Raw genomic sequence first — 27,374 nt, 5'->3', positions numbered from 1 at the left:
CAAATGAAAAAAACATAGGTTTTGCCTGTATTGTTTTGCCTTTAAAGGGATAGCGCACACACACACATACACACCATTTACTTGCCCTCATGTTTTTCCAAGCCTGTACTTAATTTCTTCAGTGGAACACAAAAGATGATATTGTGAAAACTGTCGCAAAAGTATTTTTTTGCCCTATGTGGTTGTTTTCGACCCCCTTAACTTTGGACACTTTTGAGACAATTTTCAAAAGATCTTTGTGTGTGTGTGTGTTTTTGCAGAAAGAAAGTCAAACAGGTTTGAAACGACATGAGGGTGAGTAAATTATGTTTTTGAGTGAACTTTCCCTTTAATATAGTGTGACACACATTGGATCACATTACGCACCTCATATCACAGAGAAAACGTCATGTTTTACACACATTGACCTTATCTTCAAGGTAGATAGGGGCTACAAAGAGCCCAAACCTGAAAACTCCATAACCTTAAACACACATCCCAATTCTCCAGAGCAAACATGTTGAACGTATTGTACTCATTTGAATTTATTTAATCTTTTATACAGTTTCCTTTCTCCGCTGGCTACTTTATGGCTCGTTTGATCACATGAATACAAAGGATTGCTGGCCATCCCTGTTGAAGTCGCGGCGCTTCAGTGCTTTGCTAAGCATGAGTGATACGAAAAGAAAATATATGAGTACATTAAGTCTATGAGGCCTGTTTAATGTAAGGAATTCCTTCACATGCGTCTGGCTCTTATTGTAGAGAATAAATCGATGCATCATAGTTTGGGGAGAAGGGTGGGTGGGGGATGTTGGGAGATTTTCCAGAGCCCCCATGATCCATTTGACTCTATATGTGTCAACTCTGTTGCAATCACTTCTTCCCTTCTCTCTCTTCCCCACTCCCCTTTCCTGCTATCTTTTTTCCTTATGCACGTTTTTTTCGCCGTCTCTCATTTTTGGCAGCGATGGGTCAGACATTGGAACAAACGCTTCTCCAGATGCGTCTAACGGGGCTGGACTGAAAGCCATTGTGTCTTCACTGACACCGCAGCTGTGAAGTCAGCCCCCCTTGTGTATGAGAATGTGTGTGTGTGTGCGGGAGAGAGAGAGAAAGTGAAAGAAAGAGCATGTCTGGGAGGGGAGACTGATAGAGCGAGACATAGGGTCAAAGAATGAGTGTGTGTGTTTGTGTGTGTCCCTGATTTTTCAAGCTGTGGTCGCCAAGAGTGGGAGTGAGTGAGATGCAGGTTTTCGCTAAAGCGCATTCCTGCCATGTTAGGTATCACTGCTTTGGGAGTATTAATGGGATGCAGTAAAATAGTCCTGCTTTTTACACACCCCGCAAAGCCCTGCGCACCCCTTTACAGCAATCAGCTCCAACAATACAGCATTCACTGTTTATCATTATTCAGACACACTTTATTATTGGTACTGACATATTGTTGAAAAATAATGTACAGAATCTTTGGTCAAGAATGTGTCAGTGTGTTTTGGACGATGGTAACTTCTAAAATTGGCTTGGATTGGGAGAGCAGATATCGGTTTAAACAGACAGCGTGCATACAGCTGTTTTGTCTTTAATGGCTCATTTTCAATGGGTGAGAATGAAATTGATTATAATTGCCTATACTTTATGACTCTGTCTTCTTGTATTAATGTTTGGGATGTGAAAGATTGTGTGGATGAAGATTAATGTCTGCTGTTTTCTGTCTTCATATCAGGGGGTGTCGTACGGATCAATGACCTGTTCTGCAAGGGCGAAGCTGGTCCCAGATCAGTTTAAATGTGAATTGTCGATCAGGTGCTGCAGATGCTCCAGGAGAGAATCGGAGCTCTTATAGCGTCCTCTGCTGGTCGCTCGCTGCATGTCACAAAACTCTTCGAGAGAGGCCATTAAAGCGCCCACTGTCCAGCCATTCAGACGGGCGCTCCGAGAGAGTCTGCAAAGCTAAGGGAACATGTTAGTCAAATAAAAAGCAATACAATTATTTTATAATGAAAATGATAGACTTTAGTGTGAGCATTTGTAATTAAACTGATTGGCTCTTTCAAAGCAAGTATGATAGTTCAATGATACCATCCAATAATTATAGTGCTTCCTTATAATTTGTAAAGATTCAATTCATATCTCTATAAACTCAAAGCTATTGTATTAGATGGTGACTATAGGATTGTTGTAAAATGCAGTAAGTTGTAACTTTTTTTTTTAATAATAAACCTTATCAGAAAGAAAAATCAATTAAATTCACTTGAATTGTGATAACATTTCTCATTTAATTCTGGAACCACAATGCAATGCTTTATGTCTCTTTTTTTTATTAACTTTTTGAATTAAAATGATAGATTAGGGGTTGGTATAAAATGATATTTTCAGACTAAGTATAAATGCATGTGCAAAACTAAAACTGATGTCCATAAACTCCAAGCTACTAGACTGGGATTGTAGTAAAACTGTCAGTTTAACCACGTATAAAAATAAATTAAAAAAAAGGATTTATAAGACAAAACCTTTTCAGGAAGAAAAATCAATTCTGGGTTCAAATTCAATTTGCCATATTTGCTTCTACTGAAACGACAATCCAAACAATTTTTAATTGTTTTATGTATGTATTCAAAAATTTGTTTTAGGATAAAATATTACCTTCTTAACTTTTTTAATTAAAATAAAAATTGATTGGAAGTTGGAATAATAATGATATTGAACAAGTAGCCTAAAAGTTTGATTCCAGTAAATGCATGTGCAAAAATTAAAAAGACATGATGTCTATGTCTTAGGCAACCTTCCCCACCTTACATCGAAAATACTGAGTTAAAGCCCGCTCACACCAAACATGATCACAATAATGATTGCTTTAAAGTTGTAATAATGGTTCTAATTCCATGAGAATAGGGACGTCTGTTATAGTATAGGCTTCCCTATTCTCATGGAATTGTAACGGAACTTTATAGTTATTGTCCTTGGTGTGAACGGGGCCTTTAGACATTAAAGCAAAAAATATTACATCCATCCAATAGGCAAATTCAGTCTGTGAAAACTGTAATATTCTGTACCTGTTGCTGAAGGCTTGTGTCTGGTAGATCAAACTGAAGTGCTGAAGTCCCGTTCTGTGAGGCCGCGGCCCAGAGTAGAGCACATTGCAGTTCCTGGACATGACGACTTTCTTCAGCATGTATCTTAATCACCTGTGGTTTAATGTCTTTCTGTGAGCCAAATTCTGCTCCCTCAGATTGCTTACAGTTAAACAGGAATCTGGAAGCATCACATACAGAATGTTGAAGCACGTCTTCTGCAAAGTCGTTGGAAAATGTGTGTACCGATGATGTCACATTGGCGTCAACTGTAATGGGGTTCAGTTCTGATTTATCGTTACAGCATCTTTTGGCTTTGAGGGAGTTGATTGAGACTCTACACAGTGTGTTTGCACATCTTTCTTCTTCCCATGGCTGTGGTGCTGCTGCTTGGCCCGAAAGATGTGGCTGGGTTCCATGTTCAAACACGCCCTGTCTTAGCTTAGCTAAAGCATGAACCAAAGCGTCAAGGATTAGCTCATTAGCTAAAATTTTCACCTCGTCAGTTGCAGAGAACTGCATGCTAGATCTTTTGTCTGGAGGCATTGAGTATGATGTTGTTTCTTCCTTCAAAACCTTCCTTTCCCCTCTCGCCATCACCTCTGCTAGAGACGTTGTGACAATTTCACTCGCTAGTCGATCAGAAATAGCCAACATGCGTTTCACACAACCCTCATCCTTTACTTTTATGTCGTTTGTGGTGAGAGAATGAAGGATATCTGCAGATATTTGAGCTGCATAGTCAGTCAGCCTGGGAATGTCATTTTGGAGTCCGCCATCATCAGCTTCTCTGTCTTTGACTTCTTCTAGACCTCCGTTTCGACAACACTCGAGTGAAAGCGAGCGCATCAGCCTCACCATGAAGTCAGCGGACGTGTCAGTCATTTGGTTCTCCAATAAGGGTTGCATGTGGTCTTTGGGGGTCGGAGGAGGGGGTGAAGGAAGAAACTCTTTAGCAAGTCCTCCCTTTAGCTTCCTTGTGAAACTGGCTCGACTCCTCATCATCTCTGGAAGTAAAGGGGTGCTTGGAGGAGCATCAGGGTAGTCGAGAGACCCCAGACTGCACATGCTCTTCAAGGAATTGGCATATACTGTGGTCAGTGTGTCATCATATTCCTCCATCTTGTCTGTTTCTATTTCAAATGCGTATTTATCACAGTTGTAGCCTGAGGAGCACAGGACCGATGCATTTTCATTAGTCCCCTCCTTAACCCCTTTATCATTTATATTTTTGGAAGGATCATCAGAGTGATGTTGCCTCTCCATCTCTTCTAGTGCTTTGCAACAGACTTTTACAGTTAACTCTTCAGCTAGCATCTCAACTTCACCCTGTCTCACCTTGACAGATTCACTTGGGCCTCTGATCCCCACAGATGAATCTAGAATAGCTTTGGCTGTCATATGCGCAAAGATTTGAATGGGCTCTATGTTCTGTTCTAATGTTCCATCCAGTAAACGGCTGTATGTTTCCATGGTGTGTTCGATTGATGACGGGTTGTATGCGGGTCGTGGGTATGAATCACCGTTGATTACTATCTGCGTAGAGTCCTGAAAAAGGTCATAGCAGAAAAATGAAGACTTGACTTTCATCGGATAATGTTGCACTTTATACAGTGAACATACTTTTTAACAGCTACTTTTTCTGTATAAAGATTGTTAAAAATTTGCAAACCAAATTTATAAGAGAATGAAAAGTCTTATTTATTTACAGACTTTTAATATACTTATATTATACTGAATAGGATACTAACATTTCTGTACTTACATCAGAGTGACCCGATTCTGAGGCGGTGGCTAGATCACACAGTCTAAACGAGCTGCAAAGCCACTCTTCATTAATCATCTGAAAAAGAGATGGAGCAAGATACAATGTTACCATATTGGTTATCAGATTTTTTTAATTGATCTGTATGGTTGATATCAATCTCGTATGCTTATAATTACAATACATAGCTATTTTAGCATTTAAATAAACTTTGTTGTAATCTAATGTTCACTTAAAGTAAATTTAATAACACTGTTAAATGTAATCTTTAGAAAATTATCTCATAATGAATATCAAATTTTCATACTGTACATTAGTTAGAATTTTGTGATGGCTACTTTTAGCTTTAAAGTATTTAAATCACTAAATGATTTATTTTTAATGCATCTAGACAAAATATAATATAATTTTATTTATCTCTTATCGGCCATAATTATTGCCTTATCACTATTAGCCATAATTTTTATATAATTGCATTTTGCATCCTTAAAATATCATTTCTGAGGCATGATAAAGTTTACTTTGTACCTCAGGACAACAGGCTGATAGAAGTACATTGATATTCTAGTGCAGGGTTGCCTAATGCATATAACAACCTGCATAATTTTGTTTCAACTCTTTTCTATCACACCTGCAAATGATATTCAAGTGAACTTGAAGGCCGTGATTTTTTGGAGGTAGATCTTCAAGAGCATAATTAAGCAATCCCCTTGGGGTACATAATATTCTTCAGTTACTGCTGAGGACAAAAGAAGCCATAAAATACAATGTGTGGTGGTTGGACTGGCATCCGCCTCACCCCATAAACACCTTATTTTTTCCACTGATTCGGGCTATCAGTTTTCATGTTTTAGCTTGTAAAGTGTTTGCCTAGTACATCCCGAGTGCTGAAATTTTGATAATGGTGAAGTCAGGAATGAAAACAAGCAAAGGAAAATACATTTAAAATCAAAACAAGATACATGACCAACTAAATTAATCCAAGAACAACTAAAGAAAAACAGGTCTCAAATGAGCAGAAAAAGAAAACCACAAGTGATCACCAGATGAGTTGCTGTTACAGGAACTAAGTCACATGGCTGACAGGAAAAGATGATGCATGTTGATAGGTGCTGAAAAAAAATCCATTTACATTTTCCTGCAGAATTTGATTTAATAATTAAGGCAGTGATAATGGGCAAGACATGATTCTAGATCATGGGGCAACCTTTACCCAACACAATGTATGTAATGAAGAAGAAGCTTGTGAGGAACATTGGTTAAAGCTTTGATAAACATCAGCTCAGCCTAACACTTTGTGTCAGCGCCCACATATTTATTTAATTTGGCAATAAATGCTTAACCTGCCTAAAAATGCTTAAACACACACTTAACCTGTTAGCTGCAGTCAGTTCAAGTTAGATTATGAGTACATTTAAATTGAATTGGAAATAAAAGATCTCCTGGGCAGTGCCGTGGAGGACGTAACCTTGAAAAGTATTTGGTTTTCAAGATACTTTGGTGTTTTTAATGGAGATGTGAAACACTCAAAGGAGATGCTCTGATATGATGGAGATTTTCTAAGGAGTAATAAAATATGTGTGTAATTGTAACTTACTGGTCTAAGGAAATGCAATGCTATTTGACATCAGATGCCCCATTAAACAAGTGAAAGTTTTAGAGGGTGGGATGCACAGTTAAATTTAATTTCATGGTATTGCTAAAAAGATATTGAGAAGTAAATGCACATGTAAAAACACTTGGCTATAGAACAAAGCTGGAGAGAGATTGCACTTTAGATACAGAGATTGCTGCTTATACATAGAATAAAAGACATATTACAAGCAATCAGGTGTAACCCTATGTATCAAATGTCACGTAACATGGCTTAAAAGTTTATATTGGTTATATTGTGATTTTCATCCCCAAGCTTTATACTTCTAAGATACAATTGAATTTATCTTGCATGTTATAATTTTATGTTGCTGAAGGAAAATGTGAGAGCACAGCAGGAGGACCAACTTTTAAAGTAAAGTAGTAAAACAAAAAGGAAATATAATTTCAGCCAAAACAAATGGGTAAAATGAGTTCTGCAAAAAAATACCTTAATAATAATAATAATATGTGATTTATAATTAACTAAATACATCGAATCACCCCTTCAAACATTGGGGAAAATATATGTTTTCTTTACCTTGTTGAAGGATATCAGTCAAACAAGTTCGGCTTGACTTGAGAATGTGATGGGGCCACAGGCAGTTTGCACTCGGCAGAATGCTGATTTCCTGTGTGAAAGACATTTATTGTGTCTGTGTGGGTGGGTGGCTGGGTGTGGCTTCATTGTAAAGTCAATAATATCAGTAACATTCAAAATAAGCGAAGCTAATTACTTAACATTATTTAAATATTTTATATAATAAATAGAAGCTCTGTTGGTATCAATCCCAAACACATTCTCTCCTACGTCCACGCTCCACTTACTCAAAACAAGTCTTAAAACGCGAGCTCGCTTCCTATTGGTTGCTAAGGTGTTTTTGAAAATTCGATTGTCCCGCCCCTTAACAACGGCATCCTAGCTCGACGCTCATTGGCCTAGAGCGAAGTGCATTCGGCCAATCGCATCACTGCGTATAGTTTTGGACGCATGCAGACAGCAGTCCGGTGTGTGTCTGTTTCAGCCTAGAAAGCTTCCCATTGTACTTTTCGTGAATGTTTGCACATATTCTCTTTCAAAATATTTACCTGTTTTAATTGAGGTTGTTCAGCGTATCGTGAAAAGGTAAGATTTGCAATCTCTCACAAAAAATATACGATACATTGCCCGCATGTTGTTGTTCTTTAACGACCGACTTGATGCTTCCTGCGATCAAAACAATTTCTTTACGGATCTTTGTTTGAATGTTTAGTAACCTTGTGGAGCACAACGAGAAGAGAGAGACTGTATGTGTGTGTGTCTGATGGAAGTGTGCACTATGCACATAAGTTCATTAAGTTACATACATTCTTTGTTTACCTCACATTTGAAACAGGATATAACTGAAAGATCAGAACAACTGAATAAGATGCCGTTTTCCAGAGGAAAGAAGCCCACCACCAGTAAAATCCCCAAACTTCACCCCAAAGGACTGGAGAACCAGGTATACAATGAGATCAGATCTGAAAATGAATTAGATATTTGCTGGTTTGATTGTTGTTGATCTGATCCATCTTGTGTTGATGTCTTTAAGCAGGATGGCCCCCAGACCAAGCGCTCATCTTCTTCTCCCCAAGGGGCCCCTAAGAAAAGAACTGCTTTTGTGGACATTACCAATGTAAGGGTGCCAAATCAAATTTGTGTTAATATATATTTTTGTATACATTCACCACATCTTTATTGCTTTCATATGTTACCTGACTAGGCTGTCTCTCAGTGTTTTTTGGCACCTCGGTTTGATTCTGATGATGTCAAACCAGTAAGTGTTGAGCTGCTTGTAACCCCACTAACACCAGCAGTTTAAATGAATGATGCAAATCAGCATGCTTGATAGTCATAACCTCATTGAAATCTCATTCATGCCCAAACAGTAAGTTACAGTGCACACAAAAGCAGGAGATCTCAACTTTTAATAGCTCAGATGGGCACTCCTTTGGTGGTTCTGGGTTTCCGTGTGAGGTGCTCTCGTATGCAAATTGTAATGATGGCTCTATTCACTATTGTCTAACACCTTGTATTCATTCTCTCTGTGTCTCAGATCCAACCAAGTTGATTGATTTGGTGACTCATGCTTATTTTAACAAATTAAACCCGAAGTACAGTTTTTGGCTGACATTCAGGCTGAATTTTGATTCAAGAGAAATGTGCTTACTCTTAAAAATAAAATGCACTTTTATTAAAGGCACACAAGATTGAGCTAAGCAATCCCATCAAAAAGAAAGATCCCGTTAAGAAGCTGCAGAAGAAGATCTCAGTACTTTCTAAGAATGATGTCAATTTAAAGTAAGTCATATTTTACTACATCTTTGTCTTTTAACCTGCCATACATTGAGATGTTTTGAGAGTACTTTGAGATGATTGTCCCAGAATTTGCAGATTTCTTATCTTTCCTTCTGTCAGATCTGTGGTTAGTCTAGAGGAAAAGTTGGAGGAACTGAAGAATGTGGAGTCATTTGAGAAACTGGAAGAGCCCTCTTCGAAACCATCAATTCCTCCACACCTCCTGCCTCCAGAGGTAAGGCCCTGGGGTGGTTTGCAACAGCTGTGCGTAATTTACAACTTAGCAAAGTTAAATATTTTTTTGCATTGCACCATTAAAATTAGTTGAAGCGTAACTCTATGTATAAAATAAATATTTACGGAAGCCTCCGATCAGGAGTAACGGTAGGAATAAAATATCAGACAGACTGCACTGCATCAATATAAAGGTAGAGCTTACCTGACAGACTTAAATTCTTTAGACATATATGATAATGCTGACATTCACACTCACTTGCATTTAAGAGAGAGAACATTATGTGAGTAGATTACTTTGTTAGCGGCTCATCAACACAAACCCGTCCTACAGCGCGCCGCTGAGTGTATCTGTCCCATCGCTCTGTGTTGTGCATGTCAAATAAAATCATAATCAATAAATGTAATTTCTTATTTTTTTTGTATTAGTATTCATTTATTGATGAATATTAATTTAGTTTCAAATACAGTTTCTGAATGTTGTTTACATAAAATACATATTATGTTATTCATAATCAAGTAGTATCGTATTCAATGGAAACGTAGTTTTACCGTTAGTAACGTGAGGCAAAAGAAGTTAGAATGAAGGATAAACTGAAATTCACGGCATTTCAACAGCTTCTGCTCACGTACTTGAAGGCTGCTATTGGATCATTGAGAGTAAACATCATATTATACGACTACGCATTACTTTACATAGAGCTTACAACCTACTCTACGTTCTGCCTTAAGAACAAATGGTGCAACAGAATAACGTACAGAGTTACAAACTAGCTAGTAGTTATTAAGACTCTAGTGTGGGCTCCATTTTAAAGAATTTACGAACGGCTGGTGCAACCCTACCCCGGTTTGGTGCATTGGTGCGATGACAGAATTAGCATGAATTAGCAGATAGCTGGGACATATTATTACGTTCTTTAATATTTTAGGGGTTAACAAACATTTGGCAGGTTTTTTCCTTGTTGTTTACAGATTTAAAAACACAATCTTTGTATCTGTTGTCTTTCAGATCCCTCCAGAGTTTGACATTGATTCCGAGCAACTTAGTGACTCCACGCATACAGCAGAGTATGCCAAAGATATTTTTGACTACCTCAAGAGCAGAGAGGTTGGTTTAGTAGTGTTTATTAATGATCTTACAAGTAGAGGAACAGAAAATTGCAAGCTAAAACTTTTTATTTCTTTTATTTGCAGGAAAAGTTTTTCTTGCATGACTACATGGCTGATCAACCAACTCTAAACACCAATATGAGGGCAATTCTGGTGGACTGGCTGGTTGAGGTCCAGGTTAGTGTTGATGTTTGATGGCTTCCAGGCATCGTTTCAAATGTGATGAGTCTGGTAGAATATTGTTGGCTTTTGGTGGTTTAAGCACTCATGTGACTTTATTCTTGCTCTTTATTCTGCAGGAGAATTTTGAGCTGAATCATGAGACTCTGTACCTGGCTGTGAAAGTGACGGATCATTATCTGGCCGTGAGCCCGGTCAAACGGGAGTCTTTACAGCTCATTGGTTCCACTGCCATGCTCATTGCTTCTAAATTTGAGGTAAGACACATGCTCTCTCATGATAGCTGAAAGTCATTCATTTAGACTCACTTTTCTGGGCTTTGTCGTAATTACTCAAGGACTTAGTCATTCTCCCATTATCTCACACGCACACTTACACAACCTCATAGAAATGTAGTTAATCATTACAGGATATATATATATATCATTAGAAAGGTCAATGACTCAATCTTATCTTATAATAATTAAAGGGATAGTTCACCCAAAAATGAAAATTCTGTCATTAATTACTCACCCTCATGTCGTTCCAAACCCGTAAGACTTTCGTTCATCTTCGGAACACAAATGAATATCTTTTTTATTAAATCTAAGAGCTTTCTGTCCATCCATTGACAGTCTACTCTACGCAACTACCACTTTGATGCTTCAAAAAGTTCATAAAGAGATTGTAAAACTAATCCATATGAATTGAGTGGTTTAGCCCAAATTTTCTGAAGAGACACAATCACATTATATGATTGAATTTAGGCTTTTATTTGATATATATATATACACTCACCGGCCACTTTATTAGGTACCCCATGCTAGTAACGGGTTGGACCCCCTTTTGCCTTCAGAACTGCCTCAATTCTTCGTGGCATAGATTCAACAAGGTGCTGGAAGCATTCCTCAGGGAGTTTGGTCCATATTGACATGATGGCATCACACAGTTGCCGCAGATTTGTCGGCTGCACATCCATGATGCGAATCTCCCGTTCCACCACATCCCAAAGATGCTCTATTGGGTTGAGATCTGGTGACTGTGGAGGCCATTTTAGTACAGTGAACTCATTGTCATGTTCAAGAAACCAATTTGAAATGATTAGAGCTTTGTGACATGGTGGAAGTAGCCATCAGAGGATGGGTACATGGTGGCCATAAAGGGATGGACATGGTCAGAAACAATGCTCAGGTAGGCCGTGGCATTTAAACGATGCCCAATTGGCACTAAGGGGCCTAAAGTGTGCCAGGAAAACATCCCCCACACCATTACACCACCACCACCAGCCTGCACAGTGGTAACAAGGCATGATGGTTCCATGTTCTCATTCTGTTTACGCCAAATTCTGACTCTAACATCTGAATGTCTCAACAGAAATCGAGACTCATCAGACCAGGCAACATTTTTCCAGTCTTCAACTGTTCAATTTTGGTGAGCTCTTGCAAATTGTAGCCTCTTTTTCCTATTTGTAGTGGAGATGAGTGGTACCCGGTGGAGTCTTCTGCTGTTGTAGCCCATCCGCCTCAAGGTTGTGCGTGTTGTGGCTTCACAAATGCTTTGCTGCATACCTCGGTTGTAACGAGTGGTTATTTCAGTCACTGTTGCCCTTCTATCAGCTCGAACCAGTCTGGCCATTCTCCTCTGACCTCTGGCATCAACAAGGCATTTCCGCCCACAGAACTGCCGCTCACTGGATGTTTTTTCTTTTTCGGACCATTCTCTGTAAACCCTACAGATGGTTGTGCGTGAAAATCCCAGTAGATTAGCAGTTTCTGAAATACTCAGACCAGCCCTTCTGGCACCAACAATCATGCCACGTTCAAAGTCACTCAAATCACCTTTCTTCCCCATACTGATGCTCGGTTTGAACTGCAGGAGATTGTCTTGACCATGTCTACATGCCTAAATGCACTGAGTTGCCGCCATGTGATTAGCTGCTTAGAAATTAAGTGTTAACGAGCAGTTGGACAGGTGTACCTAATAAAGTGGCCGGTGAGTGTATATATATATATATATATAATACATTTAGACCACATAACTTGTAAAGAGACTTTCAACCAGCATACCAAAGAATGTTTCTGGAACAAATTGCCTACCCTGCCTTTGATTTCTAAATCCAGTTTTTTCCCCCCAAATCTTATAGAAAATTTATATATTTTGTCCAAAATATTTTATCTGCTCTTTTACTCTGTCATGCAGATATGGGATATATTTGTAATGACACCTGTTGTATATTATTCTGTCTAAACTGCTTTTTTTTTTTTTAAAGAAAGTATGTGAAACAGTACACAAAATACTTTATACCACAGTACAAGGGTTGACATTAAGCCTTGTCAAGTGCTTGTCCTTTGGACAAGTAGATTGGTTATTCACTTGTTCGAGTAAAAATATTTACACCACAAAAAAAATATTTTTTTCCCAGACAAGCAATATAAGTTCTTCTGAATCAATATTCTCATCAGTGTTCTATCAGCTTTGACATATTTAAATCTGCATATTTATGATATTTACACCAAGGACATTTTTTACCTTTAAAAGGGGCTTTTTATTTTATTTTATTTTTTACTAATGTTATTAAATGTATGCCTCCTTTTTTCATTTGAGATTTTTAAATTTGATCAATAAATTCCGTTAGAATATTGAGACACTATAGGGCTGTTACCAATCAAATTAAATCATTTACACTGAAAAATTACAACTGCATTAAATAAGGTTATAAGATTGTTTTAAATATTTGTGGAATATACAAATAAGAAATGTTGGGGGAAAAAAGATTGTTTTAAACATGAAACCGTCTAAATGAGCGTCGCAAGTGACCGTCTAAATGAGTGAGTCAGTGAGTCATTCATTAAAATGATTTGTTCAAACGGCTGATTCATTCAAGAATGAGGCAGTAGTTTATGAATGGGACATTGAATCTTTGAGTCAACTGATTTGTTCAAAACGCTGAATCATTCAGTAATGAAACTGTTGCGTCTAGACATTAATATTAACTACTTGTTATTGAACTGTTGTATGAAATCAGTGTCACATTTTCAATCGTGATGATTCAGGAAAACAGCACTCTTGGTCATGTGATGTTGCTTTAATGTGTCATATGTTATCAATCGCCACTTAAGGCCCGTTCACACCAAGGACGATAAAGATGTAGTTCTAAAAATCTTTCTCCATATTAAAGAATAGCAGAGTTTACATCACAACTATAACGATAAATTTATGAGGAACGATATCGTTGGGATCACTTTCAGAACTATTTTTTTCCAGCTGTTGAACTATAAAACACTGACAGCCAATCAGAATCCACTCGAATTTAAAGGGCTCGCACATTGTGGAGAAGTTAATTGACGAGGTACAGAAAAATCTACCACTGTTTGACAAGTCAAAAGTTGAAAAAATTGAAATGGAAAACAATCGTTCATACCCTCTGAATAAATGGGGAGAGGTATTACCTCCGGTATCCATCGCTTGTTTCGACAACATTGTCTTGCTTCCTTTTAAGTTGCGGTGGAAAAGAGTAGGTGTTGTTTTTATTCCACTATTGACTATGTCTGCTAAATTCACTGTTAGATTATTAGATCGATTACACTAGCTTCACTCAAAACATAGCATGCTGAGGACATCTGCTTGTTAAAGTGCAATGAGAACATCAAAAACATGTTCAATGACGTTGTTCAATAAACAGACCGTTATCGTTAGTTGGTGTGGACGCAAATAAAGTTATCGTTATAGTTATCGTTCTTGGTGTGAACGGCCCATAAAATCAGAATCATTCTTACGTTTTGGTGATTCCCTAGTTATTTTTTTGTAATTGACTTTTTAATCAGGCTACTTATCTGGTCAGGCAAGTGACATGTTCTTTCACTTGCCCCTTCAAAGAATCCACTTGTCCTAGACAAGCGTGTCAAGCCCTGCAGTGTGTTAAGGTGATGTTACACGGGCCAACTTTTTTGAGCAATGTTGCCGAGCGATGTTGCTTTGGCACTTTCCCATCGAGAATGGGCAAAAAACTTCTATCTGGATTCTTTAGATCGGTCGTGGGACCTGTGTCTCACACCTGGTTGCCCATTGACGGCAACATTGCTCAAAAAGTTGCCCCGTGTATCATCACCTTTACACATTGAACTGTCCAGATACAGTTTTAGAAATAATTTGAATTACTTCTTTTTCTATCAAATTTTGTGTAATATGCCTTTTGCCAGTTTGACTGAATAATAATAAAGTAAGCGATATTAAAAAATATGATAGATATTTTTCTCTATTTCCTTTGTCTCACTGAACAATGCAACTCAAGATGAGTGCGTTGCAGTACCTGCACTGTGTGCTGTATTTTTGCATACTGTGCACAATATTCATACTGCATGCTGGAAAAAATTGTGATTTGTCAGTTGTTACCCATCCTGTCTCTGGTGTGTCCTTACAGGAGCGGGCTCCTCCTTGCGTGGATGATTTCCTGTATATTTGTGACGATGCTTACAAGCGCTCCCAGCTCATCACCATGGAGATCAGCATCCTGCAGGCGCTGAACTTTGACATCAATATTCCGGTTCCATACCGCTTCCTCCGTCGTTATGCCAAGGTGAGAGACAACACATACATATCCCCTCAGTGAAAAGACAGGTGGAACTCCTTTGGAGTCACCTGACACACACTAGGATTAACATTGTGTGTGTGTGTTTGTCAAAGTCAGAGAGACAGACCATGCAGGGAAGCATTCCTTGGATGTCTTTGTGTTTGTCAGGTGTGGCCTGTTTTTTCCCCCCTGTATTCTCTGAAGAATTTGTGTGTGTGTGTGTGACCGGTTGTCACTGGTTGCTGTCAGATCCATTCCCATTTTCAACAGCTGAATTAATTGAGCTTTAGTCAAAGCTCCATGATTTAACATAGTCTTTATTTGTTTTTATTTGGCAGAATGTCTACATTTACTAATTGCTCTTTTTACAAAGTAATAAGCTTCTTTACTGCGCATTATCAAATAATACCATTATATTCAATTAGTTTTCTGAAGAAAAGCATGCATGCACACAACAGATCACTTATAGTATGCCAATAGACTTGCTAGACTAACTACCCCTTTGCTTGAATGTGGTTTCTGATACATTAGTAAAATGCTTTCAAAAATAGGGATGGTTTACTTTCTCACCCTCATTGTTGTTCCCCAAACCTTTGGGGTCAAAAATATAGATTATAATAAGAAAGGTTTCTTCAGCAAAAAAAACTTTTCTTAATGATTTCTGAATGATCATGTGACACTGAAGACTGAAGTAATGATACTGAAAATTCAACTGTGCACCACATAAATAAATTGTATTATAAAATATTCAGAAATACATTAGAAAACAGTTATTTTAAATTCTAATATTTCACAATATTAATGGTTTCCGGTATTTTTGATTAAATTAATGCAGCCTTGGTAAACATAAGAGAGTTTAAAAAAATCTTACCGTAATGTATGTTAAAAGAACGTTTTCAGAATCTTAGAATAATCATATGACAACATTTAGTTCTTTTTCTGTTTGTTTATTAATTAATTAATTTGTCTTTTTTTCGCCATGTGAAGATTCTTCAAAAATTGTTCTGTGCACCACAGAAAAAAATAAACGCACACACAGGTTTAGAAAAACATGGGGATAAGGAAATAATAACAAAGTTTTGATTTAACTATTCCTTTAAAGAATAGAGCGTTCAAGAATCAAGGAAATAAATGTTTACATTGAAATGCTTTTCTTTTATGGCTCACCGGAGCACGTCCTTTAGTAATTGTGTGCTGAATTTGCCAAGAATGTAACCTTCAGAATCTTGGCGGGTTGGATGAGCTGTGTGTAATCTTTCTGCAGGGCCCGAAGGTACTGGCACTGCTACAGATTCAGTGTGTGTGTGCGTTTTGTAAACGGATAAAAACTTTACTTCTCTCTGCAGTTTGTCATTGTATGGATACTTATTCTGGCTTGTGTGTGTGATGATTTACCGTCTCTCGTCTCCCGGCAGTGTGTGAATGCAGGTATGGACACACTGACTATGGCACGCTTTATTTGTGAGCTGAGTTTGTTGGAGATGGAGTTTGTGCCCGTAAGAGCGTCTTTGCTCGCCTCTGCCTGTCTGCTCATCGCTCTAGTTACTAAGGATCTGGGAGGATGGGTACGTGTTTACCTTTATGCTTTAATAATGTATGCGCATTTGCGCAAGCACAGAGCTCATGAATTATACCATTTATTTTCACAAAATGCCACTGTTCCTTGGCGATACACACATACATGCACTTTCACAGTGAATTCAGTGTCCTTGTGTGCTGTGATTTGGAAATTCTGTGCTCTTCTGATAGCACTAAATGAGCTTAAGCTGAGACAGCTCTGTGATAGGCCAGTGACTGCTCATTATGGATGCTAATTTCTGTTCTCTCACACACACATTCACACTCAAACTAAGTTGTGGGTTGATGACACAGGTATTTTGGTTAATGAGAGTGAAGCTGGACTGTTTACTAACATTTGAGTAATTGCTTTATGTCCTAAGTGGCTCTACAGAGAAGTCAGAGATGAAGAAGTTAAATTACCTTGAAACAACCACACACACACACACACGCACCCACACACACACGCACACACACACGCACACACACACGCACACACACACACACACACACACACACACACACACACACACACACACACACACACACACACACACACACACACACACACACACACACACACACACACACAAACGTTCATAAATTCATTTACATTCTCACCGGATGTCGTTTCCGTCTTATCTTCAATTTATTGACAGCTTAAGGGCATTTATTTCTCACATCATGAAATATTTGGCAAGCGTCTTAGTCACACATCCCTTATGTAATGCTCATTAGACACCTCAGAGATTCAAAGATATCTGGCTATACTTCACAATAACACTTGCACTGATGCTCCACTTCTGTTTCCAGACACAGTGTTTGCAGTTCCACTCTGGATACAGTGTGGAGGATCTGGCACCCGTGGTCAGAAAACTCCACGACATGCTCAGCAGCCCACCGGACAGCAAACTCGCCGTTGTCCGGAGCAAGTATGCGCACAAGTAAGTCAGCAATGCCGTTTTAAATTGTGTATTTCTTTTTGTTCTTTGTGTCTACTTTGTGTACATTTATAGTTTTGTAAATTTTTTATTTATTTACCCCAAAATACAACACTAATAACATTGTTTATCTCAGCCATTGAAATAGTTCAATGCCTGAGATAATTTTCACAGTACTTTTTTTTTTTTTTTTGCTTTTAACTGGCAAGACTGACACACACACACACACAAAACATATCTGATTGTTTTTTTTGCTGTTGCTAAAGTTTCAGAGCTAATGTTACTGTTGTTGTTTTTTAAAAATCTAAAATCATTTGCTTTTAAAGTTAGCTGTCAAGTCTTTAAATTTGTTTATTTTTATACATAATATATATATTTAAATTATTATATAGAATATTTTATATTTTTTCTTTTCTTTTATTACCCCAAAATGCCATACAGCGATGTTTAGAGAAATGGTTTATCTCAGACATGTAAATACTTCTGATCATGTTTCGGATTGTTTGCTGTTTTTGCAGTTAAGTTTGAAGAAATTTAAAATAATTTGCTTTAAAGGTTTGCTGGCACACTTTTAAAGCACTCACGCACACACACATATATATATATATATATATTACACACACACACACACACTGCCGGTCAAAAGTTTGGGATCGTAAGATTTTTTTAAATGTTTTTAAAAGAAGTCTCTTATGCTGCGTGCATTTAGTCTCTATGCTCCAAGGCTGCATTTATTTGATACAAAATACAGTAAAATCTGTAATATAGTGAAATAATATTAAAATAGAAAACACTTTTTAAATTGTAATAAATTTTACAATGTAAATTTTTCCTGTGATGCAAAGCTGAATTTGCAGCATCATTACTCCAGTCTTCAGTGTCACATGATCCTTCGGAAATCATTCTAATACGCTGGTTTGCTGCTCAAGAAACATTTCTGATTATTATCAGTTGAAAACAGTTGTTATACAATTGATTTTTTTCAGGATTCTTTGATGAATAGAAAGTTTATTTGAAATAGAATCTTTTGTAACATTATAAATGTCTTTACTGTCACTTTTGATCAATTTAATGCATCCTTGCTGAATAAACATTAATTTCTTTAAAAAATAAAATAAAATAAAAAAACATACTTACCCCAAACTTTTGAATGGTTGTTCATAATGTTACAAAATATTTCTATTTCAGAAATAATTTTTATTTATTTATTTATTTTAATCAAATGAATAGAGCCTTGGTGAGCATTAGAGACTTCTTTTAAAAACATTAAAAACTTACGTTCCCAAACTTTTGAACGGCAGTGTGTATATACAGTACTGTGCAAAAGTCTTAGGCACGTTAGTATCACCCCCCAAAAAATGGTTTTAAGCCAGTTATATGTATCTTATGCAGTAGTGTGTCAGTAGGAAATATCAGTTTACATTTCCAAACATTTATTTTGTCATTAATTGTAATAATCCAGTGAAATTATTGTATGCGCAAGGAGTCTGACAACAGCCGGTATGATCCACACAGAGATCTGATCTCACCATCATTGAGTCCGTCTGTGATTACATGAGGAAACAGGAAAAAAACTGAGACAGACTAAATCCAGAAGAACTGCAGCAATGTCTGCACGATGCTTAAAGAAACAGACCTGTAAACCTACTTGAAAAACTATGTGCAAGTGTACCTGGACAAAAGCTGTTTTAAACGCAAAGGGTGGTCACACCAAATATTGATTTGATTTAGTTAATAGAAGTTAATTGATAAATCAAATCTATTTATGACATGATTTTGGAAAGTATCCTCACTTTACAGCATTTTTACACAAGTGCCTAAAAGTTTTCACAGTACTGTAGCTTTGCAGGAAGGTTTCTTCAAGTGTATTGGAGACGTTGCTGCAGTTCTTCTGGATTTAGTCTGTCTCAGTTTTTTCTGTTTCTTCATATAATCCCAGACGGAGTCGATGGTGGTGAGATCAGATCATACCAGCTGTTGTCAGACTCCTTGGGCATACAAAAATCTCACTGGATTATTACAACTAATGGCAAAATTAATGTTTGGAAATACATTTTAAAAAAAAAACTTTTTTATTTACCCTGAAGTGCAATACAGCAATATTCAGAAAAATTGCTTATCTCAGCAGTTCAAATAAACTTAAATGCTCAAATGACCTGTACGATTCTTGCTGTGTGGGTTTATGGTCTAAACATTTCTGGTTTGTTTCTGGTAAAGTTTTAGCCTACAGCACATTTCACTGTTTTACTATATAAATCATGTGCTTTTAAAGTTGGTCGGCCTTGCAAAAAAGCATTTGGAGCAAATTGTACTATAGTTGAGATTGAGAACGGAGTTTAATCAATATTCATGTTTAGAAAATTTTGACTCCATTTTCTTATCTCTGAGCATGACTGTGTTGTTTTGATGCTCTTGCCAAACCTGATTGGCATTTTGACATGTTTTTTTTTTTAATGTTACTCCTGCCTAGAGCAGATGTTGATTTCTTGAAAGCATTTGACTAATGAAGCAGTTTGTTTATATTAAAATACTCCAGATTGTGGCATTTGATTATGTCTTGGTTTATTTATTTATTTATTTTTTATTACAGGGTTTTCTTTGAAGTTGCGTTGATCCCCACAGCGAGTCTGGAGAAGTTGGAGGGGTTTTTGAAGTAAGCTGAAGGGGAATATATGTAATGTTTTAAACATTGTAAATAATTATATTTAATGTTATATTTTAATCTTTTGAAATAAAGTCTTTGTGTGTAAATGTACACGTATATACATGTTTTCCATTGTATGTTCAGCTGTTCTTTTTTTTTTACAAACCATGTTATTCTTTTTGTAAATGTAAAAATCAGTTAACCAAAATACAAACGAGTGACCCCCATCAATGTTTCAAAAGCTGATAAAGTACAAACCATCCTATCAGTTCAATATATTAGGTCATTAGGTTTTTGTTGTTGAATGTTACTAAAATGGCATTTTAATGCCTTGTACATAGATATGTTTTTGTCTTTTCCGTACTGTTGTATAGTTTGCCGTGTGTATATTTTCTTGATCACTTTAATGACAGTGTTTTATTAAACACTATGGATGATTAAAAAAGTACTTTTGCATATTTGCCTGATTCTTGCATTTACTTCAGTTGACATTTAATGCCTTTTTAAAATGCATCTAACATACAATGCTGCGCCGTAGTTTTACCAGTAGGAGGCAGCGTGCCTCCAGATCCTTTATCACATCGATAACATGTGTCTGCATCTAACTGTCTGCATCTTTTCAACCACAGTCAATCATTGCAGCTATATAAAATAAAATAAATGACCTCCATCACACTTAAGCCCCACTGATTATTGAATGTTGGAAACCACTCCTGTTTATCTCAAGAGATTGTCTGGCGGTCCGGATGTCCAAACAGTCTCTGACGTCTATTGGTTGTTTTTGGATGCAGCTTGACTCACAGCTGTGAGCCGGTCCAATCCATCATGGCCAACAGCGAACAACAAACCTCACAGAGCTGTTTCTGGTGTTTGCTGTTTTTACGGCGATTCTCTTGTGTAGTTTAGAAGTGGATTGAAAGGGTAAAAGACAGTCTTTGATTAGCATAGGTCTCCTCGAACTGCTCATTGGGATGGCAGAATGCTGATTGCTTGTCCTTTGGGCTTTAAAGGCCGATATTTCTAATCCTTGTTATTACATTCCTTTCATTGATGTTTGCACGTATCGTCCCAGACGGCACATGCACATTGCTGTCGGTGGGCAGCACCCTTTGATCACTGACCGACTAGGTCCTGGTCTTTGTATTGTCTTCTGAGTCCTTCGGATGTATAGGCCTATGCTGTGAATCCCTAAGTCGGTCTGCAGAATTGACGTGCAAATCTTGATTTCTCATTATTTGTGGCACTGAATTTGTTTACTGCTAAAGGATGCCATTTATAAACCGCATGCTAAACATTTGTGGATAAATGTCTGTGGTGACTCCATTAATTGGGATATGGAGGGCCAACACATCAATATCTGGCGGAGTAAAGTGGTGGAGACATCTGTTGAATAATACATCATCTTTATGCGATATTCTGTCGGTGAATGCCAGTTTATAAATGTCCTAAAACCCATTTCGGTTAGATTAGGCAACAAAGATCATATCTGTATTCTCCTTGAGAATTGAAAGCAGAAAACAAATAACTGCAGTTAATTGCAGGAATTTCTCTGATATCTTAATGTGTTTTGTGAGAATAAAAGAGCAAGAGGCTGCTTGTTAAAACAGTGCAATATCAAATAATTGTATTTCGGTAGCGTCAAATTATACATAACCTCCCGCTTTTTAGCTTGTTTTAACCAATTAGTCTTGTTTGGGACATTACTTTCATCTCATATTCCTTTTGCATGCGACATCCTGTTTATCTGTGCTAAAACAAGAGTTGCGATGTTTGAATATAATTTTAGAATAATTTTCCTGTCATTTTCTCTGGGACTCCCGACTGAGGCAATTGGGTTGTATCCATGATCATTCCCGCCCAAAAGAAATCCATGAGTGTGGAGCCAGATATGCTATTTGAGTCGCAAGCGCTTCATGGAGCAAATTGCCTCAAAGACAGAGGCGTTTACCTTTAGCCAGCTAACAACAATTGAAAATTCCTTACGATCAAGCCGCACTACGCTCGGCTGCGAACACATGCAGCTCTGATGGGACACATAAACACGGCAGTTACATAATAGCAGGAAGCAGCTGTGTTACTTAGAGGTGAAAAGATCAAACCAAGAGCATGATGACACTGACTTGGTGTCCCGCTTACTAATGGCTGTATTATACATGCATGAAACTGTCTAATGGACATGTACAATACGTGGAAAAGGTCAACGATGTGTAGCCTACCCCAACATCATCTGCTCTGCACATCTGTCTCCATGACTATAATTACCAGAGTTAGCGCTGAGCGCTCAGACTGTAGAAGATGCTACAATATGCATCTGTCCCAGCCAGGACTTAGTTTCGCCAATGTCTCGTCTGGACTCCTTTTCTTTCATCACTGAGAGAAAATTGAATTTGGTCCTAGTAAATTTTATGTTATTAAAATGTTGCCCCTTTAAACTTTTTTTAAATATGTTTTTGATCTTTATTAAATTATAATTATTTGGTTTTAATAGCCTAGGCCTATTATCTGGTTGAGAACAAACTGTAAACTAAAAAAACAATTGTTGTTTCAGCTGAGACCCTCTGTGCATCTGTGAATAAATTGTAAAAAGAATGCTTTTATAAGGACAATTAAATGTTGTTGGTAATTTATGTTTACATTACTGTATAGTGCTGTTTTGAATTAAATATGGTGTTTATTTGCAGCCATCATGGAGATTAGTTCCTTCTAAATTCAATCCTTCATATTCTTATTGGCATGCTGAACAAATGTGCAAAATATAAAGCACATAGAATATAGGCATAATAACAAGAATGTTGAACAAAAAATATTATCTAAAATGTACTAGGTAAATCAATTAGGGAAGTAAATTGAGTAGTGAATTAAATTAGTAGTAAATTCAAAAAGAGTTACAAAATAACAGCAACTATACTGAACAAAATTATAAACGCAACACTTTTGTTTTTGCCCCCATTTTTCATGAGCTGAACTCAAAGATCTAAGACTTTGTACACAAAAGGCCTATTTCTGTGTTAGTGAGCACTTCTCCTTTGCCGAGATAATCCATCCACCTCACAGGTGTAGCATATCAAGATACTGATTAAACAGCATGATTATTGCACAGGTGTGCCTTAGGCTGGCCACAATAAAAGGTCACTCTAAAATGTGCAGTTTCATCACACAGGACAATGCCACAGATGTCGCAAGTTTTGAGGGAGCGTGCAATAGGTTGGTTTCACGTGACGTCACGCTGCTGCATCGCGAGAGCGCGAAAATTCAGATGGAGGGCAGGAAGTGAAATAGCTGAGGATCTGCCATAAATGTTTTGTGTAGTTTACGGCGGCTCCAATCGTTCTAATCGAGAAAAGGGAAAGGGTTTTTATAGAGTACCAAAGATTGTCATTCATAAAGGTGAGAAATGTAAAAAGCTCACAGAACAACCACGTAAAAAGTAGATTTTTAACGTAACGTTTCGTCTGCGGTTTGGGAGGAGCAGAGTCTGTTAATGCCGTGTCTCTGCAGCGACGGTATGTTAGCTAGCCAACGTGTTTTTTTGTGTCTGTGTTTATATAGCATTAGGTTGTCGTTCAGGGGATCAGTGGGAATGGGACATTAAATGATCAAGGTAAATTAGACTCAATACGGACTCTCCGCAACGGTTTCCTCCATAGACGTATTCTCCATGTTTACTTCCTGCCCTCCATCTGAAATCGCCCCGCCTTCCCGCGTCATCATAATCGTCATCATAATCACGTGACTGAAACCCAGCTATTGGCATGCTGACTGCAGGAATGTCCACCAGAGCTGTTGCCCGTGAATTGAATGTTAATTTATAATTAATAATAATAATTCATTAGATTTATATAGCGCTTTTCTAGGCACTCAAAGCGCTTCACATGGAAGGGGGAATCTCCTCAACCACCACCAATGTGCAGCATCCACTTGGATGATGCGACGGCAGCCATAGTGCGCCAGAACGCTTACCACACACCAGCTTACTGGTGGAGAGGAGACAGAGTGATGAAGCCAATCAGTGTATATATATATATATGGGGATGATTAGGAGGCCATGATGGACAGAGGCCACTGGGCAAATTTGGCCAGGATGCCGGGGTTACACCCCTACTCTTTCGAAAGACATCTTGGGATTTTTAATGACCACAGAGAGTCAGGACCTCGGTTTAACGTCTCATCCGAAGGACGGTGCTCTTTGACAGTATAGTGTCCCCGTCACTACACTGGGGCGTTAGGACCCACACAGACCACAGGGTGAGCACCCCCTACTGGCCTCACTAACACCTCTTCCAGCAGCAACCTGGTTTTCTCAGAAGGTCTCCCATCCAGGTACTAACCAGGCTCAGCCCTGCTTAGCTTCAGTGGGCAACCAGTCTTGGGCTACAGGGTGATATGGCTGCTGGCTTTTTTCTCTACCATAAGCCGTCTCCAAAGGTGTTTCAGAGAATTTGGCAGTACATCCAACCGGCCTCACTACTGCAGACCACGTATAACCACACCAGCCCAGAATCTCCCCATCCAGCATCTTCACCTCCAAGATCGTCTGAGACCAGCCACCCGGACAGCTGCTGCAACAATCGGTTTGCATAACCAAAGGTATTTCTGCACAAACTGTCAGAAACTGTCAGAAACCGTCTCAGGGAAGCTCATCTGCATGCTCGTCATCCTCATCAGGGTCTCAATCTGACTGCAGTTCGTCGTCGTAACCGACTTGAGTGGGCAAATGCTCACATTTGATGGCGTCTGGCACTTTGAAGAGGTGTTCTCTTGGCATTTTTAATGCACAGAGATACCATGATGAGGTCCTGAGGCCCATTGTTGTGCCATTCATCCACGACCATCACCTCATGTTGCTTTCTTTCTTTCTTTCACACACATCCATCTGCTGAATATGGTGATCAGTGGGGATGTGCTGAGGATGTGGAATTCAGATATGAAATTTGTTGTAACATGCATAACTGTCAGATCCTCCCCCAGTCTCGCTGGCTCTCTGATTTTCTGAGTTTCCTTTTGAGAAGGGGTTTGTCACGAACACTGACCTCGATGATTAAGGAGAGATTGAGTGGAATAGTAGAGTGTTTTTGCTCTGCTCCAGGCTTTGGAGATTAGGGTTGAGATGAGAGCTGAGATTAACCTCTTCATTCATCTGTGACATAAGCTCTAGCTCAATGAACACAGGACATACACAGTTAATCTGAAACAAAACAAAGGTCATTTAGAAAGCTCCTCTATCTTTTTTTTAATAGATTATATCTATTTCTTTGCATTAAATTGAACGAATAGACTTTCAGAAGCTAAGCACATCACGTTCGTTACGCATTCAGAAGCTCCATAACGGCTGAGTTGGGTCTAATCTCAGGGTGATGTTTGCTTGCAGCAGGTGTCATGCTGGCATTCGTATGAAACTGATTACTTGGCAGACTCTGTGAGTGGTGCATTCAGGCTGACTGTTAATCAGTACACACTCTTGCTCACTGTCTTTCGGGAGATGGGTAGCAAGCTGAAAAATAAACAAAACAACAACATTATTTTTTGAAAAAGTGTTGTGCTGGAACGCACTACTATTAGAGTTACAGTTTCACAATCACTTCCTGCTGCTCTGCATGGAAAAGAGATAAAGGGCAATTGTCTTTTAGATGAGTACTTGAGTTTGTTTTGATGAAAATTGGCAGCACCAATTGAAGTGCATAATATATTGTTATTTATACTTATTTCACTAGACAAATTCTGTGCATAATTTCGGGATGTTATTTATTTTCCTAAAACACCATGTAACCTTCTGAGACTCCGTCCCTCGGAGATAAGGGATAATTATTTTCTGTACTGTCATCACTGTCGTTCTGTCTCTCTCCCACCCCCCTCTTGGGAATGGGAGGACAAAATGACAAATAAACAAAGTTATAATTACTGTGGTGATGCATGGAGTTCGATGCAACTAATAAGGCAGACTCGCACACAAACAAGTTAGTAGTACACATGATTCTTACAGTCTCCTCTTGCTGATTTCACGACAGACTTAACATTCTGACCCACCTCTATGTCTTTCTGATAAAGAAGCAATTTTCTTCTTTTTCCCCGCCAATCCTTCCATTTCCTCCTCTTTATCCCTCTCTCCTCACACACAGTGGGCTTGTCTCATGATTGCATCACTGCTCATTTGCTTCCCCTAACCGTAAAGGCTCAGAGCTCCTCTGAGCTTGTCATCCACGTATGGATGCAATCTGTTATCATGACTGCCGGGGAAGCTGCCGAGCTACTAGCGTGGCCGTCTCTGCCGCCAAACCATCGGCTGAGGATATTGTGTTTTAAATGGATAGTTCGTCAAAAAATTAACATTTTGACATGGCATTTTGAACATTTACTCCCATTCATGTTGTTCGAAACAGGGCATGTCAAGTAAAACAATACCATAAAAGTAGTCCAAATCTTTTGAAGCCATATGAAAGATATGTGAGAGGAACAGACCAAAAAGTTATTGGTCCTTGAAAATGTTGATTGATAGACCACGGTCACTTTTCACTTTCATTGTATACAGTGCTTGAACTTCTTTTGTGTTCTCCAGAATGACAAGAGCGTGAGTAAAAATGATGACAGAAGTTTTGATGCACTCAGTGCTGGAAGCAGAATCAGTTTTACCTGATGGCATCAAAAGAACTTTGTAACTTTATACCACTGACTGACTCCTGTTTGAACTGATTTGGGATGGGCTGTCCATTATAAGATTTCTCTGTGGATAGTGTAAGCGATGAGCATCTTAGATCTGTGTAAAAGGATTACTTCTACTGACACTGTCTTGGTCTGTTTTAGCATGCTGTCACTCATGGTGATGAAATCTCTAGTTTTGATGTTGCCTTGAAGCAACTTTTCTGGGAGATTTTCTTTCACTGTATCCCAAAATCCCCAAACTACTATCTACCTATCTATCCATCTATCTATCTATCTATCTATCTATCTATCTATCTATCTATCTATCTATCTATCTATCTATCTATCTATCTATCTATCTATCTATCTATCTATCTATCTATCTATCTATCTATCTATCTATCTATCTATCTATCTATCTATCTATCTATCTATCTAAAAAACACTGGGTTAAAAACAACCCTTTCAACCCAAAGGCTGGGTAAATATAGGACAGAACACATATTGGGTTAATTTTACTCAGCAAATTGGGTTGTTTATTTAACCCAGCATAATCGATTGATTAATTTTTATTATAGTACTAGCTTTTTTCTTTCTTTTTTTTCTTCATACATGAATTAACGTTTATGGATTAACTTAAATCCTCTATAACTTTAAAAAAAAAATTACTCCACACAACCACTGGTATCACTTGTATCATGTTCAGCGGGGGAACTTTATATAACTTCAGACTGCTGGCCTACGTTTCACTCG

General features: G+C 38.1%; 2 protein-coding genes across 3 annotated transcripts; one reads left to right on the top strand and one right to left on the bottom strand.

Annotated features, from left to right (window-relative positions):
- Positions 1 to 1,702: 1,702 nt before the first annotated feature.
- On the bottom strand, positions 1,703 to 7,170 carry si:dkey-171c9.3 (uncharacterized). Its single transcript, XM_056239559.1, has 4 exons — positions 6,992 to 7,170; positions 4,819 to 4,896; positions 3,036 to 4,601; positions 1,703 to 1,932 (listed from the first exon to the last, which is right to left on the bottom strand). Exons 2-4 carry the CDS (start codon positions 4,894 to 4,896, stop codon positions 1,759 to 1,761), a joined length of 1,818 nt encoding a protein of 605 aa, XP_056095534.1. The 5' UTR covers positions 6,992 to 7,170; the 3' UTR covers positions 1,703 to 1,758.
- Positions 7,171 to 7,411: 241 nt separating this feature from the next.
- ccnb3 (cyclin B3) lies at positions 7,412 to 20,096 on the top strand. Of its 2 annotated transcripts, none has more exons than XM_056239560.1 (12): positions 7,412 to 7,576; positions 7,827 to 7,934; positions 8,025 to 8,108; positions 8,673 to 8,773; positions 8,891 to 9,005; positions 10,014 to 10,112; positions 10,199 to 10,291; positions 10,414 to 10,551; positions 14,694 to 14,849; positions 16,259 to 16,408; positions 17,214 to 17,344; positions 19,932 to 20,096. In XM_056239560.1, the coding sequence occupies exons 2-12, from the start codon at positions 7,860 to 7,862 to the stop codon at positions 19,996 to 19,998; spliced, it is 1,209 nt and encodes a 402-aa protein (XP_056095535.1). In that variant the 5' UTR covers positions 7,412 to 7,576; positions 7,827 to 7,859; the 3' UTR covers positions 19,999 to 20,096. The 2 variants fall into 2 exon arrangements, with proteins under 2 accessions (XP_056095535.1, XP_056095536.1); XM_056239561.1 differs by having other exon boundaries at positions 7,413 to 7,576; positions 8,028 to 8,108.
- Positions 20,097 to 27,374: the final 7,278 nt, after the last annotated feature.

The sequence above is a fragment of the Rhinichthys klamathensis genome, unplaced genomic scaffold (genome assembly GCF_029890125.1).
Source record: "Rhinichthys klamathensis goyatoka isolate OS25496 unplaced genomic scaffold, OSU_Roscu_1.1 h1tg000567l_1, whole genome shotgun sequence".
In the NCBI taxonomy this organism is placed as follows: Eukaryota; Metazoa; Chordata; class Actinopteri; order Cypriniformes; family Leuciscidae; genus Rhinichthys; species Rhinichthys klamathensis.
The sequence above is the reverse complement of the archived record's forward strand: the minus strand, read 5'-3'. Positions and strand labels throughout refer to the sequence as shown.

Excerpts from the sequence above, each read along its gene's own strand:
- si:dkey-171c9.3 (XM_056239559.1), bottom strand. The coding sequence starts at position 4,896 with ATGATTAATGAAGAGTGGCTTTGCAGCTCGTTTAGACTGTGTGATCTA. Across the intron at positions 4,602-4,818 it reads CAGAATCGGGTCACTCTGAT|GACTCTACGCAGATAGTAAT; the intron begins GTAAGTACAGAA and ends GACCTTTTTCAG. Across the intron at positions 1,933-3,035 it reads ACACAAGCCTTCAGCAACAG|CTTTGCAGACTCTCTCGGAG; the intron begins GTACAGAATATT and ends ATGTTCCCTTAG.
- ccnb3 (XM_056239560.1), top strand. The coding sequence starts at position 7,860 with ATGCCGTTTTCCAGAGGAAAGAAGCCCACCACCAGTAAAATCCCCAAA. Across the intron at positions 7,935-8,024 it reads CCAAAGGACTGGAGAACCAG|CAGGATGGCCCCCAGACCAA; the intron begins GTATACAATGAG and ends GATGTCTTTAAG. Across the intron at positions 10,113-10,198 it reads ACTACCTCAAGAGCAGAGAG|GAAAAGTTTTTCTTGCATGA; the intron begins GTTGGTTTAGTA and ends TTTTATTTGCAG.